At 41.3% G+C, this 17,010-nt stretch overlaps 1 protein-coding gene across 2 annotated transcripts; it reads left to right on the forward strand.

The window, feature by feature from the left end:
- The first annotated feature begins 133 nt into the window (after nucleotides 1-133).
- Nucleotides 134-10,040, forward strand: mfsd12 (major facilitator superfamily domain containing 12). Of its 2 annotated transcripts, XM_023964864.1 has the most exons (12): nucleotides 134-361; nucleotides 436-811; nucleotides 2,191-2,310; nucleotides 4,572-4,782; nucleotides 5,049-5,175; nucleotides 5,278-5,475; nucleotides 5,566-5,658; nucleotides 6,046-6,138; nucleotides 6,490-6,660; nucleotides 6,743-6,837; nucleotides 7,800-7,930; nucleotides 8,567-10,040. In XM_023964864.1, the coding sequence occupies exons 2-12, from the start codon at nucleotides 661-663 to the stop codon at nucleotides 8,608-8,610; spliced, it is 1,434 nt and encodes a 477-aa protein (XP_023820632.1). In that variant the 5' UTR covers nucleotides 134-361; nucleotides 436-660; the 3' UTR covers nucleotides 8,611-10,040. The 2 variants fall into 2 exon arrangements, with proteins under 2 accessions (XP_023820632.1, XP_023820631.1); XM_023964863.1 differs by having other exon boundaries at nucleotides 134-811.
- Nucleotides 10,041-17,010: the final 6,970 nt, after the last annotated feature.

The following is a 17,010-nucleotide window of genomic DNA, read 5'->3' on the forward strand; positions in this document are numbered from 1 at the left end:
TTTACTCTTAAAAAAAGTCACATGATCATCCCCGCCTCTCAACGATGGTATCGCCTGAAAGCAGTGAGGCGCTCTGCCATTGGCTGTTTTTCTGTGTACTTCCGTTGTGACGTCAGACACCGGAGCGCCGCTCTTATAACGTGATGACGTGTATGTTGTGTGTGTTTTCTTTCGGAGCCGGTAACTGCGGGTCGTTCTGCTCCCTGGGCGTTTCGGTGGCGCTGTCATTCTAATGTTGGGTTCCTAGAGTTGTTAGAAGTTAGCCGCCGTTCGTGCTGTCGAGCGGCGCGCGCCCCCGTGAGTTAGCTTCACTTAAGTGGAGACGGACAGATGGAAGCCGTTCCAGTCAGACTAGAGAAAGGTCGGCAGAGGTGTTTTTCTTTCTTCGCTGTTGCCATTCTTCCGTTTTGATTTTGGTTCCTCCTCTTACAATAGATTCACGGTTTCTCGCTGTCACCTGATCCTGAGAGGATATGGGTACAAAGATTGAAGTCATCAATGATCATCCCGCCTCCCGCTGGAGCCCCTTGCTGCAGAGCGGCAATGCTTCAGTAGCACATTAAAGGGGGAAAGGAGCCTCTTGTCATTATTTTCCTCCTCCTTTCCTAAATCAATGAAAGTTCGCGGTGATCTTGTGTGAACTCCTCTGACTGAGCCGTCATGCCGGACAGCGTGCGGCGCTCTCTGCCTGTCATCAGGAAGCTGAGCTACGCGGTGGGTCACTTTCTGAATGACCTGTGCGCGTCCATGTGGTTCACCTACCTGCTGGTGTTCTACCACTCCGTGCTGGGCTTCTACAACACCAACGCAGGTGAGTGAGTGAGTGAGTGAGGGCGGACGGACGGAGAGCAGCGCGGTTTGTTTGGTCAGAGGTGTGAACGTGCAGCTTAACACTTTCAGTTTCTCCCATGGTGCTTTTCTCTCAGGTATAATAATCAAGCTAACAGAATAACCCCCTGGCATTTCTCATCATGATTTCCTTTTCTTCTGGTGGTGTCCAACCTACCCCAACATCCATAATGCTAGGTTTTTGGCTGGGAGTCTTTTATTTAAACATTTTAAATATTATTTTCTAAAAGTCCACCAGAATCTCCAGATGATACTCAATTCAGGACCTGTGTGTTTAATTAGTATTTGAATGTTACCAGTTGTGCATTCAGGCGTTTATTATATTGGTAGCTTTTTCTTTTCTTTTCTCTTCTTTTTTCTTCTTTTTAATTCAATCTCAGGTCTTTTGTTCTTTTTGAAATTCCAGCTGAAATCTCACAAAACTAATCATTCCATCTAATTTGTTCTAATATATTAATTTTAATGCATATATATATATATATATATATATATATATATATATATATATATATATATATATATATATATATATATATATATATATATATATATATATATATATATATATATATTATTTATTTATTTATTTATTGTTGCCGATAGATTCATAGTTGATGTTGGTTTATTTTTGAATGATCTGATTCATTGACCTAAAGTTGATCCAGGACATCTTTAGCCAAAACCTCAGCCAGTGTGACTCAGAGAGAAATACCTGGTCCTGAACACGGCAGGTGAAGTTTTCCAGATTCCTTGTATTTTGTTCAAGATAATCAAGTGTAAACTAAATATGTGCACAAGTAAACACGAATGAATGGTAAATCCATTTACATTTTAGTTTGCTAAAGTTCAGCCCACTGTTGTTTTTCCACATCAGAATAATCCAAAAAGAACATTATCACAATATTCTACCACCCTGTTTGCTCACATGTCGTTGCTAAATTCATTGGACTGGATGATCATTTTTTTGCTGCCATCACGTGTGTGTTGTCTTCTTTGATGCACGTTGTCATTTTTACGCTGTAGTAAACAAACCTACTGTGTCTCAATCCAAATGGGATTTTCCAGTATCAATTATAAAAAGTTTGATTTCATATTGAAACGACTTTTTAATGGTTTAGTTTGATTCTATGAATAAGTTGCCTTAAACAGATGAATCTAGTTTGATTAATTGATTTATCGTTTTCCTGTCATGGTCATCAGTCTCTCTTCCTTAAAGCTTTTTACATTTAATCCCATAAAAAATACATTTTCCAGTGAATGTAAACAAATGAGTGTTAATTCATTGAATTTGTAAGCGCTGACTGTCATTAATGCCTGTGTGTGTCTGTGTGTGTGATGCAGGTGTGTTGTTGCTGGTCGGTCAGGTCGCAGATGGCATCTGTACGCCTTTAATCGGCTACGAGTCGGACCAAACTCCAGGCTGTGGAAACTATGGGAAAAGGAAGACGTGGCATTTAGTTGGTGAGTTAAATGCTGAGCTGGACGAGTGACTCTTGAGCACAACCTCTCCGTGTCATGAGACGTAGAAATGATTTACTTCTTGGAATAAATTGTAGTGAATTTATAGTCAGTCATGGGAGTTTTCAGAATCAAGGACGGATGCTCTGCATGTTTATGGTTTCCTAGAGTTATGTATTTTCTGTGTAGAAACATGCTGACTCATCGTAGCTCAGGTTTTGGGCATCATTGTGGAAAACAAATCATCACATCTACAAACTCATAACATTTGATGTGCGGATCCTTCAAAGAAAAAGCCTAAACTAAGTCTGAATGTAAAAGGAATTGCAGCTTTTAGTTCAGGACAGTATTTTATTTTATTTTTCGTTGGGACATTAGTGAACATCCTAGTCCGTTTTTTTTCTACACCTTTACCCACAACTCTAATTATACTGGCTGCCATCCAGCTAGCATCAAGCGTTTTAAAGTCCTGATCATCTGTTGATCTGCTGTAAAAGTGTTCCCAATGGTCTTTTAATTATGATTATGCACTTTTTAGTCCAAATAAAAAAAAAAAAAAAGTTTTCTAGGACATAGTTTCTGCAGAGCAGCAGGAGTTCATGAGACATCAGCCTCTGAGATGTGGACAGGTTCGTTGCTGCAGAGTAAGCCTCTCCTCCTTTCCCATCATCCCTTGGTTTTCACTCTCTTCCACTAGCTCACAGCCTCTCTCAAGCTAACATTAGCGGTGCAACCAAAAAAGGTGAGCAATATCGGAGCTATCCAGATTTGATCTCAGACGAGGAAAACAAAGACGTTCACGGATCTATTTGTATTCAAGTGGATGCATCAGAATGGAGCACAGCGGGGAACTCGTGGTCTGCTAACTGTGGCTCCTACGTTGCTGCTACAAGCTTTTTCAAATGGCTTCCTTTCCTTGATTCTTGGTTAACAATGATTTAAACCAAGACATACTCAAAAACGTCATTAATCTGTATTTTCTATATAAATATCCTATATCGTCAGAAAAATGCATCAAAAACATGTGAAAAACAGCAAAAACACAATTGTCTTTCAAATCTGGACAATTCATTGTTGTCTAATTGTTAGTTTACTGTGAACATCATCCAGACAGACGCATTAATTCATGTAAAAAACTAAGGATGGCAGTCAAAGTCATTAGGTCTGCCTCCAACAAACCAGCCGTACGGAAAAGAAGAAATAGAAAACAGAAGAGCAGGGAAGCTTCACTGAAAACCACCACAGCGTTAAGTTTCCGCTTGCACAGCTTCAATACGCCTCACTGTGGATGTTTCCATCAGCAGACACACAGCGTAGTAGTTTGTTGTTTTTGTTTCCACGTGACCCGACTGAGGCAGTTCAGGTAACCTGGCTACGCTTTGAGTGGCAGCATGCACTTCTCAGAACTCACCCACGTCTGTTCCCTTTTCAGAAGAGCGGCTGTATAACGAGGGTTTAACGGCGCTTGTGTAGTAAAGTGAAAGACGACCCCGTGACTCCAGCTGATACAGAAATGATGAAGCATAGAGCTTCTGAAGCTTAACCAAGACTTTAATGTCTCACTCCGATTAAAAACTGTATATTAGGTGATTTTAACATCTGCTTGAGGCTTTATTTCTGATGATGGAGGACTTGTGTTAAGAAAATTAACTTTAAAATTACATTTCTGAGAATTTAGTTGTTGTGAATCAGGAGCAGAAAATGCTGTTTAAAAAAAAAATCACATTTGTGGCGTAGAAAATACGCTGGGCGGGCCACGACTTCCCTGCTCTGCTCCATTCTGATGCATCCACTTGCAGACAAATAGATCTGTGTTCGTCCTCTTTTTCCTCGTCTGAGCTGGAATCTGACTCCAAACTGTACGGCTGGAAAGCTCCACTGTTGCTCAACATTTTTGTTGTTGGTTAGGGGATGCGAGGAGCTGTAAGCTTGCAGAAGAGGGTTTAAACAAAGGGATGATGGGGAATGAGAGCAGGCTTGCTCCCCCGCAAGCAGTCCACCCACAATTCAGAGGTGAATTTCCAGTAAACTACTGCCGCTCTGCAGAAATTATGTCCCAGAAACTGAGACGGGTTTCTTGATTTTGTCTAAAACCAGCATCATCCTAATGAAAAGACCTCTGGGAAAACGGATCAAAAGGATCTTAAGTCGTGAAAATGCACAGGGGTCATAGTTGGAGGATAATTTGTTTAGTTGGAGAATCAGAAATCTTATCAGTCCAAATAGCATAGAAGTCTTTCCTTGTTTCTGTGTGTCCTCTTTAGGCACGCTGAGCGTGGGAATCTCCTTTGCCTTCATCTTCAACCAGTGTCTGGGCTGCACCGCTGACACGCCTCAGTGGGCCAGCCTGCTCTACTTCTCTCCATTCATCATCATATTCCAGTTCGGCTGGGCCGCCACGCAAATCTCTCACTTGTCGCTCATCCCTGAGCTGGTCTCCTGTGAGCACGATAAAGTGGAGCTCACGGCGTACAGGTAAACCTTCAGACCGCCAAGCCCACTGACTGTAGAAGAGGACTGGACTGAGTGAGAGTGATGTCATCGGTAACAGAATGAAGTCGACTCAGTCGACTTTATTTCGCGATAGCGACGCCGGCATGTTGGAGCCAGACGGTGTCTGTAAGCAGTGATTGGTCAGAGTCTTTCGAGTCACTCGGTCCAGTTCTTATGTACAGTCAATGGTTTAGCCAGGGCGGCGTGTGGTCCAGGCTCTGATTGCTCGGCTTGTGTTTTGGGAGCAGGTATGCCTTTACAGTGATTGCCAACATCACAGTGTTCGCCATGGCTTACCTGCTGTTCCACGTCCAGGGGGGAGGGGGCGACCCTCTCAGTGACTCTCTGGGACCGGCAGACGCCCCGGTCTTCAGGGTGAGGCGACCTGACCCTCATGCTGGCCGTGAGGATAAGATTTCTTTTCACACTTCAGGAGAAAAAGCAGCTCTTCCTCATTGATTTTATGTGTGACGGTAGAATCTGGCTTTGATCGTGCTCGGCATCGGCGCCCTCTTCTCCGTCTTTTTCCACCTGGGAACCACAGAGAGCAGGAAACCTGGACTGAAGGAGGAGGAGGAGGAGGCAGAGGGTGAGCGAAGGCCCCTGCTGCCATCCTCCAACACTTCTCCTGTTCTCCAGTGGAAATGTTGGCTTCAGCAGCCTTCCTTCTACCAGGTTGGGCTATCGGCTGATTGGAAGCAAAACTCCTTTATCAGCTTCCTTCTTCAGCGGCTTAAACGAAGGCGTTCCTGCGTGTCTCTGCAGGTGGCTCTACTCTACATGTCCACCAGGTTGATAGTCAATCTGTCGCAGACGTACATCTCCATGTATCTTCTCAACACTCTTCAGCTTCCTAAGGTAAAAGCTTCTTCCATTCTTCTTCTGTTAAGGCCTCTTTGCTCATTTTCCACCCATGAAAATCCGGTCCTTTGTGATACATGCGTGATCTACATGAGTCATAAGTGTTTCTTGCGTTAGTCGCAGATGTCCGTCATGGTTTTGGGTCAACTGGTCTTTACCTGAATTTAGTTTTCAGCTGTTTAAAACTTTTGGCTGGTTGAGAATTATGCAGGTTATGCATATTTTAAGTAGTTTGAATGCAATTATCACATAAATCTCACTACTCTCACTGTTTCCACGTATATTCATGTAAGACCAATATATATATACGGCTGTGTGACGCGACCTTTCGCCACTTCTCACAAAGGGTTTCTGTTCTGGTTGTGCGTCTTCCCTCTTTTGCAGAATTTCATTGCAACGATCCCGCTGGTCATGTACCTCAGTGGCTTCCTGTCCTCGTTCATCATGAAGACCCTCAGTAAACGCATCGGGAAGTCTGTAAGCAATCGAGCCAAGTTTGGGATTCAGCTTTCCATAAACAGAATCGTGGTGTACAACTTTTAAAAACAATTTTTTCTTTCACCTTTGTCTCTCTATTTTTGCCAGAATTAGCTTCTTCTTTTTTTCTTTTAAGTTTAACAAAACATTTTTAGTTTAAAGAAATGATCAGTGCTGGCAGAGTTTTTAAGTGTCGTCTCATCACTATTTTAAACGGAAATGTACTTGTTCTGTAAAAGCTCCAGTCTGTAAAAGGAAGTTAACTTGCTCTCATTCTGCTCATGTTTTTTTTTGTTTTTTTTGGATATAGAAGGAAGTGGTTTACCTGACTTGTGGAACTTCTTTCTGCAGCTCACCTACTTTGTAGGGCTGCTGCTGATCATGGGGTTCTCCTACTGGGTGCTGCTGGACGCCAGGATGGGCCAGCGGATCTACGGCGCGGCCGTGCTGCTTGGGACGGGCTCCGCGACCATCCTGGTCATATCGCTCGCCATGACCGCTGAGCTGATCGCAGACCAGACGGTGGGAGTGTGCGGCTGCTTGTGTCGAGTTTCCTCACCTCTTTGTGCGTGTGGACCTGACCCGCCCCTCTTTGTCTCTGCAGCAAAGTGGAGCGTTTGTGTACGGCGCCATGAGTTTCACCGATAAGTTGGCTAATGGGTTCGCTGTGATGGTGATCCAGGCTCTACATCCCTGCCAGTCAGTACACACACAAACAAAAGCAGAATTTCAAGTTGTCATTAGTAGTAAAAGGCTTTGGGACACTTTTGATGGGGATGCTTTAGAACCCATCCCATAATAGCTGCATTAGTGTGATGTTTTGTCATTATAAATCACTTATAGACGGGAATATTGTTGCTTCTGCAGACCAGGAGGTAGATATCCTTAAGGAAAACCGGGTCCAAACTAAATATTTTGGAACCACTTATAATTACTTTGATAAGAATAGTAGGAAAGCTTAAAAATGATCCTGGAGATAAACTTTCACTACTCCCCACCTACATAGTATTAAATATTTAAACAAGTAAGTGCATCCGAAATGCACAAATCTACGGTGGCCCACAAGTGCAAATTACACTTACAAGTCACTCAACGCAAAAGCAGATTAAATATCACGCCGAAAATGTAGAAAAGCAAAACAAATAATAAAAAAAAACCAGCATTACATTTCAGAACTTAAATAGAATGATGTTAAAAAACAAACAAGAAATACTAATAAAAGTTTAATGATTAGTACAGAGTATAATCAGTAGATTCACTTCATGCCGTCATCCAATCATTGATGTCCCATAGCAACTACCTATTCCTCTTTCGTTTCGTTTCGTTTTTTAACATTTTGATTTCTAGAAGTTAGTTTTGTTTTAAGAAAAAATTCCTTTTTCTTTTGCTTAATTTTTTTTTTCACAGTTGCTTTGATTCCCAAAATGTAATGCAGTTTTTTATTGTTTGTTTAGCTTTTTTCTTTAATCTGTTTTTGCATCATGTGATCACCCTTCAGGGCCCCCATACCAATCTGATCACCCCCCCCCCCCCCCCCTGTTAATGAAGTAAAATGTTGACCATTTTACCGTCTTCTTATCCGTTTAAGTCTCAGTCACTCATTAGAGCAGGAAGGAAGGGCCTGAAAAGCCCAATAGTGATACTAAAGTTCTGTGTTTCAGTACTGTGGTGTGCTGCCCGGCCTGCGTATGGTTCTATCATTACATCATGGTGGTGGTGACGGGAGGCGTGGCCGTGGTCGCAGCGCTCGCCCTCTGCTCCATCCTCATTTGGCCAATCAAGATCCGCCCACGTGAGTCAATCGCATTAGCTCGCATCCTGTGCACGAAGCTCCAGATGCTCATGTGGTATTTTGCTGATGACGGAGTACATATATATATAGAAAGTTGAGCTTAAAATTGCATTTCTAAGAATTTCTTTATTCAAATTGCTGTGAATCAAGAGTGGATGATAAAAATGCTGCTTGAAAAAGAGCTTATTTGTGATGTAGAAAAAACTCAAACTCCCTGCTTTGACCTCGCAATAATGAAGAGTGAGGGCGGGGTTTCTCTGCGCCAGCAGTCCCGCCCACAACTCAAATGCAAATTTCTGATGAACTCCTATTGCTCTGCAGAAACTTTGTTCTAGAAAACGACTCAAGTTTTTTTATTTTGCCTAAAACGTCGTCTTTATTATTAAAAGGCCACTGGGAACGCTTTTAAAAGAGATGAAAAGATAATCGGAGTGAGAAGAACAAAAGAAAAACATCCTTAAATAAGGAACTTTTTCCATTTGAAAAGGCTGAAAACAATCATCCATAAGCCTGAAGTAAAACAACTAGTTGATAAGTAAATCTGCATGTAAAAAAAGTGTAACCTGTTAAGTTTTGTTTTAATGTAACAAGCTCATTTCAGTACTTTTGTGTGTTTGTGTGTGTGTGTGTTTGTAGGTGGCCTGCAAGTAACGTCAGAAGATGCAGCTTCAGTAAACTGACTACCAACTCCCTGAGATGAACTTTTTCCAGGAAAAACAAGGGATTCATCCGAATGACCCTCAAAGCAATGCATTGTGGGAAACAAAGGGCAGGAACATATTTTGTTTAACCTTTATTTAATCAGGAATGGTGTCACCAGCAAAGACTTTTTCTCTTTCGATCTAAAAACAAAAATAGATTTATTGATTTATAAATTTATTGAAGTCGTTTATCTTTTTGTTTTGTTTTTTTGGGAGAAGTTCTTTAAAACTGAACACACACACTAAAGCTCCCCACAGCCATTTCCCCTACATTTTTCCAAACACTAGCATCATAGCGAGAGCGTCGAACCAGGATGCAATGGAGGGGGGGGGTAGACGAAGCACACATGCGCCCTTCATCACATCACAAAGGTGTCATCACTAAAAGGATCAGAAACTACTGGGGTTCTTGTTTTTCTGACAGGGAATAACTACAACTGGTAGAGGTGCACTTTCACTGAAGGCAGTCGTACTTCTGTATGTATATTTGGGTGTAATTACTATTTTTGTGCTTTTTCGTTCCTGGCTGCTTTTAGTGAACTGCTCCAGTAAATGTGCAGAGCCCATTCCTGCACCACGGGAAAACGCGATGACCGGGCTGACGTTAAAAGCACTTTACTCTCTGAGCTTTAGTCTTTATGTTTAATTGAAATTGTTGGGTTTAAAGGGAAATCTAAATCGGCACCAACAGAATCTAACCCCCCCCCCCCGCACAGATCAAAAAGGGAAGCGCGTCAATCACAGGATCGAATCTTCCTGCTTTTAGTTTTTTATTCTTACATTAGTAGACTTTAGTACGCACAATTTCTGCCTTTTGTGTAACTGTTAGCTGCCATCTTGTCAGGTCTTTGGGCTTCACTCAAAGCAAACTTTCTGCACATGTATAATGATTCTCAAGGCTGACGTGAGCGCAGCCGACTCATGCCACATGTGAGAAGGGACTAAGTGTGAGGAAGGGAGCAAACGTGGAACAAATCTACAGCTTTGGAAACAGCAGCAGCAACGTTTTCCCATGGAGAATCCCCTGAAAAACCAGTTCACCTACTGCAACGCTAATATGAAATAACATAGGGAGGGTGAGGGAGGAAAGCGAAGGCCGCTCAGAAACGCACAAAGTGTAGAACCGTGATTGGGTTGGTTCTGTGGAACAATAACTGGCCATTGTGTGAGATTGTTTTTTTCTTGAAATACTTTTGTGTTGTTCAAACTTTATGGTTTTACCAAAGAATATGAAAAAACACAACAAAAGGGATTCACACTGTGAAGCATTTGAGTCAGTGGTGATGCAATGGAGTACTGGAACATCCCTGCAAAACTCTTTGTTGTTTTTCTTTTTGGCCATCTCTTCTGTAATTATTGTGTTTAAATTGATGCCTATTAAAAGCATTTCTATCAGGTTAACATTGAAATGTCTGTTTGACTTCATTTCTTTCTTATTATTTTTGATAAATCTAGGCAGAATATGAAGGTAATAAATAAAGTTGATCTAATTAAAGTAGAGAGGAAATAAGCTTAGCAACAAAAACAAATGAAAATACTTATTTTAAATGGCTAAATAGACCCAAGAAAATAAAATCTGTAAATATGATCTCTGGATCATGATGGTGTTTACATTTTCCCAAAAGTGACCCAATAAAATTCATTCATTCAATTTTAGATGTCTGGAACCTAAAGATGAAGCTGCCAGATGAATTCACCTGCTCTGACTCCACCACACTTTCTGGAAAACCTTTTCTTTGTGTCACATTTGCAGAGCAGAAGTTTTAAAGAAATGAATCCATCTGATTTGTGTGCTCTTAACATCCATAGCTGATCATTTGAATTATGTTTTTAGGAAGTCCCACTCAGGAATGATTAGGCTGTTCTGGAGCTTCAAGCCAAAACTGATCAGTTTTAAACAAACTATTTGAAACATTTGAACTGAGAGAGACCTTTTTTTTTTCATTGACCAGCAGCTGAGTATATTCATGCATCCAGTGATGGACAGAACATATTTTCACAGCTTTGGTTACTGTTATGGATTTTAAAGGAAAACCAGTAGTGTATTTGCAGGTCTTTAATAACACCAACAACAACTATGTACCAGTGTTGTCAGCAGCTGGTTTGACTTTGAAAAATCATTGTCATCACTTTTTAAAAAAATGTAAAGTAGATTGTTGTAATTTTTGTCTTTAAATTGAGTCATTGCTTGGACTTAAAATAGTTTTTCTTGAAATCGTTTCACCTTCCCCTACAAGCAGACTGATGGAACCACTTTGATGATTCAAAGGAATGCCCTCTGTGCACAACAGGACTTTGGTGCTAAAATGGCTAAAAATATATATTTAAATACATAAAAAATCATCTTAAAAAGAGATGAAATGAAAAGATTATCTTGAACTTTTCAGCAGCTGGGAAGCTATCAGGTAATGATCAGACCAGAACCATTTCAGACCCATAAAAACGCATCCCATTTAAAACATACCAGCTAACTACCAAAGATGGACTTGGTCAGAATTTGGGTTAACTCCATAGGTGCGGATGTTGTCAAAGTTTCTGAAACAAACTAAATCTATTACCAATGAAGATGTTAACATATTTGGGAACAATGTTTATCGCACAGACAGGCCAAAAAAAGGAGGCGGTGTAGCTATCTAAGTCAAATCAAGATTCAATGTTATTTTGTCCCAATCTATCTGCAAATAGTTGGAGTTTATGGCTTTGAATGTAGACATAGTAAAATCTCTACTGCTGTTGTTGGATGTCACAGGCCTCCATCTGCTTCAAAAGAGGCATTATTTTCACTAAAGCACCTTGTGACTAAAGTAAATTACACTGAATTACTACATTTGTTCCTTAATTACCAGGAGAAGTGTGGAATCTTACTCCTTAAGGTCAAAAGACCAGTTGGGGCTTTCTGTTTCATTGGTCTGCACAGAGCTCGGGGAGAAAAGCCTTTGTCCACTCTGCTCCTTTTGCTTGGAATATGCTGCAGAAAGACTGGAAACTATCTGAACGGGTATCTTTAAATGTGTTTAAAAATAATGTCAAAGCATTAGAGACTGCAACAACGATGAGATTTTCAGGATTTGTGTGATTTCAATGATGTTTGTTTATATGTATTTCTTGTGTTGAAATGTGCTGCCTCGTGGCTAGGACTCCCTTGGAAAAGAGGTTTTTAAACTCAATGGGACTGTCCTGGTTAACTAAAGGTTACATTTTTGGTTAGATCGAAACCAAAACAACCTTTAACAAAAAGGTTCATATAAAATTCAGTTTTTAAACCTTTTTTTTTGCGATTTATTTTCCAATAACATGGCGCAGTGGTTCAAGTCCCGGCTGGGGGACCTGAAACAGAACATCAATGGGGGACATTTCTGTGTGGAGTTTGCATGTTCTCCCCGTGTATGCGTGGGTTCTCTCCAGGGTCTCCGGCTTCCTTCCACCGTCCAAAAACTTGCTTCATAGGTCAATTGGCAACTCTAAATTGTCCATGAGTGTGAGAGTGAATGGCTGTGTGATTGCAGCCCTGCGACAGACTGCCGACCTGTCCAGGATGTCCCCTGCCATCGCTCACAGGTAGCCAGGATAGGCTCCAGCAGCCCCGTGACCCCGAAAGGGATGAAACAGAAGATGAATGAATGAATTTTCTGACAACTAAAAATGTCCATCAGCAATGGACTGGTGACATGCCCAGGGTATACCCCACTAGATGGCAGTGTCCTCCATGAAGTGTCAGCAGATTTCAAAGGGCCTGAAGGACACTAAAAATCAATTAAAGGAAATGCCGTTTCTTATATTTTTAAAAAACACAAATTATATCATAAAGAACATGCATTTTTTCTAGAGAGGGACAGATAGAGTTGTAAAAATATATTTTTTTTTGTTTCATGTTTATAAAGAGTTATTTTTTTTTTCAGAGGGTTTTTGTTGAGTCTTCATCAAGTTTCTGAGAAATAAGCAGCTAGATCCTTTGACGAGTCACTTAGAAATGACAGATTATAAATGCACCTTCCATGCTGGTGCAGTGGAGTCTTCTTCCATTCAATTTCAACTCTATTTTATTTGTATAGCCCAAATTCACAACAACAGTCGTCTTGCGTCTCGGCTTTGTATAGGTAATTGAAAAAGTAAAACATACAATCAAAAGGATCATTAATACACAGAATTAAATATAGGAAAATACTAAATTGAACTAACAAACTGACTAAACTAAACTGGACATCCCTGCCCTTAGACCCCCCTTCGCGGTAAGGAAAAACTCCTGAAAAAACAGATTCCTGAAAAAATGAAGAAACCTCAGGGGTGTCCACATGAAGGAGGGATCCTCCCGCAGGACGGACAGGCGATTTACCAGAACTCTTAGAGAAGAACTAACTTATCTAAAGCTACAGCTACATATTTAAAGTCCAGCAGACGAGCTTCATCCAGATGGAGTTGGGGGGACAGTCGGGGGCGCGAGTCGAGCCGGAGACAGGAACCATAGCCAGGTGTAGGAGCACAAGCAGAGGTGAGCCAGAGACGAGGTACAGGAGGTCAGGTACAGAAGCATGGATGAGCCAACTGGAATCTGGAAACACATGAGGGACAGTAAATGAATCGCACAGCACCAAACAGAGGCATGGAGAACTAAATGATGAATAATGATCGAGAATAGAGAAGAGAAGGAGGGTAGAAGTAGATGAGAAAAGAGGACAGAACCCCAGTGCACCATAGTTACCCCAACTTCAACTTCTAGCAGCCTACTAACAACTAATAGTTATTGTTAAGTTTAATTTAAACACATTAACATTAAATCAAATAATCTCTGAATACTAACTAGTCTGACAATAAGCCTGTCCAAAGAGGAATGTTTTGAGCCTAACTTTGAATGTAGAAACTGAGTCAGCCTCTCTTACATGAGCTGGGAGTTTATTCCATAAAACAGGGGCTTGGTGGCTAAACGCTCTACCTCCAACGGTACTTTTACTAATTCTAGGAACCACAAGCAGTCCTGCATTTTGCCAGCGGAGTGTTCTGTTTGGATGGTAAGGCACTACGAGGTCTTTGATATAAGATGGGGCCATACCATGTAAGGCCTTCTGCGTGAGCAGGAGAATTTTGAACTTGATTTTAGAATCAACTGGGAGCCAGTGAAGTGAAACCAACACAGGAGTGATGTGATCTCTTCTGCTAGTTCCTGCTAACAATCTTGCTGCTGCATTCTGAACAAGCTGGAGACTTCTTAAGGAACTTTTAGGACACCCTACTAACAAGGAGTTACAGTAATCCAGCCTCAACGTAACAAATGCATGGATGAGTTTTTAAGCATCACTCTTAGAAAGTATATTTCGCAGGTGAAAAAAGGCAGGGTAATGCTTTATAATAATTTATTAAGGACTCTTATAATAAAGCGTTACCAAAGGGGGTTCTAAACGCCTGAGATGTGTGAGCCTTAAATGATAAATCCTGGTCAAATAAAACCCCAAGGTTTCTAACTGTGGAATTGGGGGCTATACTTATGCCATCCAGGGAGACTATCTGATCAGACAGAGCATCTCTGAGGTTTTTAGGACCTAGTATAATGACCTCTGTTTTTTCTGGGTTCAGGAGGAGGTAATTAATTGTCATTCAGGTCTTGATGTCTCTGATGCAGGCATTCAGTTTCTCTATATTGTCATTCTGGTCAGGTTCAATGGATAAATACAACTGGGTATTGTCAGCATAACAATGAAAATTAATGCTGTGTTTCCTGATTATGTTTCCTAAAGGGAAGCATGTAGATCATAAACAGGATGGGTCCTAAAACTGTGGGACTCTGTAGTTAACTCGAGTGCACTGAGAGGAATGTCCATTTACATGAACGAACTGGTACCTATTGGATAAATAGCATTTAAACCACTGAAGGGCAGATCCTCTGATCCCAATTTCATGGTCTAATCTTTGGAGTAAAATACTGTGGTCGATAGTGTCAAAGGCTGCACTGAGGTCCAACAGGACCAGAATAGAAAATAGTCCCTTTTCTGAGGCGAATAACGAGTCATTATAGACTGAAACTAGAGCAGTCTCCGTGCTGTGGTGAGGTCTAAACCCTGACTGAAAGCCTTCAAAGTGGCTGTTATCCTGTAGGTGGCAGTAAAGCTGCCTAACTACAACTCTTTCTCGGATTTTAGAAATAAAGGGGAGGTTTGATATTGGTCTATAGTTGGCCAAGTTGCTAGGATCTAAACTGGGCTTTTTCAGAAGACGTTTAACAACTGCATATTTAAAAGACTGTGGCACGTAACCCATTTCCAGAGAGGTATTTATCATCGTTAATATGGAATCATTAATTAGGGGGAAGGTTTCTTTAAAAAGTATAGTGGGAATTGAGTCTAACAGACAAGTTGAGGATTTTGAGGACGTAATAACTGATGCTATTTCCGCTGAATCCACAGCAGTGAAGCAGTCCAATGTTGCAAAGGTTTCTATGGATGCCTCCACTTCTACCACTTCAGCGTGCTCTGGGCTGATAGTAGGAATAATTTGATTCAACTTATGTCTAATATTTGAGATTTTACTATCGAAAAATGTAAGAAAATCATCAGAGCTGAGAAACAGGAACATGTGGTTCTACTGGGCTCTGACTGCGAGTTAATCTAGCAATAGTACTAAAAAGAAATCTTGGATTATTTCCATTCTCTGATATTAAGGTTGAATGGTACTGGCTTCTAGCTCTACGCAGAGCTTTTTTATAATTTGAAAGGCTATGTTTCCAGGTATTCAGAGACTGCTCTGAACCGGAGCGACGCCATTCACTTTCCAACTTACAGGTTACTGGTTTAAGAGAACATGTTTCATTTCATCATGATTGCAGGTTCGATTCCCGTCTTGCACGCCCATGTGTCGAAGTGTCCTTGGGCAAGACACTGAACCCCACCTTGCCTCTGGTGGGAGGTTGGTGCCAGTGTTCGGCAGTGGAGCCACCATCAGTGTGTGAATGTGTGTGTGCATGGGTGAATGGGACTGTGACTGTAAAGCGCTTTGGGCCTTCTTAAGAAGGTAGAAAACGCTATATAAGTATACGCCATTTACCATGGTTAGTAGACTAAGGTTGTTATCATTGATTAACTCATTGACTTAGAGGGACTTAGAGGAAATGGATCGAATGTTTAATAAACCATATTTAATGAAATCATAATTCTGCTTGTGAGTACTGCTGTTTGTCACTTTAAAGTTTCAATGACGCGCTCCTTTCACTTGTCTTTCAGGACATAAGCTAAAGCTAGGACCTGCTTGACTTTCCCTGCATGGCTTTTGCACCAGCACTAACCCTAAGGGAGGCTCAGGGGAGTGTTTTACTCTGCTGCTCTTCATTAGGGTCTCGTCTCTGGGTTGTCAGGTTGACCGACTAAGGCTAGCAGAAATGTTTCTAGAAAGAAGAGCGGCACCGTCCAGAGTAGGATGGACACCATCTCTCCGCATGAGACCGGGCTTCCCCCAAAACTCGCTCCAATTATCCATAAAACCAACGCCGTTTTCTGGGCACCATCTAGAAAGCCAGCGGTTAAATGATGAAAAGCGGCTGTACATTTCATCACTGACAAAGTTCGGCAGGGGACCAGAGAAAATTACAGTGTCGGACATCGTCTTAGCCAGTTTACACACCGAAGCTACGTTTAACTTAAGAACCTCTGATTGTCTGCGTGAATCACGACTCGACGGAACCTGGACTTACCCTGAGCTAACATCCCAAGGTGTTCTTCACTTTTCTTAACTGGGAAAACCTTCCAACAATGCAAAAAGTCTGTTACGCACCTTCCCTGACTTATTTACTTGGACATCCTTGCAGCCTCACTTGAGTTCTGGTTGACAAAACGTAGCTGACATGTGAGGCTGGCAGTTGCTGGAAGGCTGTACTTGAAGGTACGTGGAGGGAACAGACACATTGACTTGGAGCAAACAAAAACTGCCCCGGGACAATGTCTCTTACTCCTAGTATTTCCAGGAGGTTGTGGGAAAGAGAAAGAAAGCTATGGAAGCAAAGCTAGGATGGATAATCAGTTATTTGAAATGAAAGGTTCTCTTCTAATCGGTAGTAGTGGTAAATGTCCAGTAAGAGCGTGGTGAAAAGGGAAGATTCAATGAAAGCCATAATCTGCAAGAAGATTCAGGTTCTGTTGGATAAATCTGATGAACATAACCAATAAGAAGCAAAAAGAACTGAATATAAAAGCTGGAACGTGCAGGTTTACCACCATGATGTGGTCACTTGATAGACTGACTGAGCATTAAGAAGTGGAGGACTTGCATCTGGAAAATCAGCAAACAGAAACCAAGAAAAAACAGAAAAAGGGTTTAGAAGCTGAAAGGTCTGACAGATTCATGCAGAAGCATGCAACTTGTCAGAAAAAAACAATTTCTACTTTTAATTTTGGTGTT

This window comes from Oryzias latipes, chromosome 17, assembly GCF_002234675.1.
Source record: "Oryzias latipes chromosome 17, ASM223467v1".
Classification (NCBI taxonomy): domain Eukaryota; kingdom Metazoa; phylum Chordata; class Actinopteri; order Beloniformes; family Adrianichthyidae; genus Oryzias; species Oryzias latipes.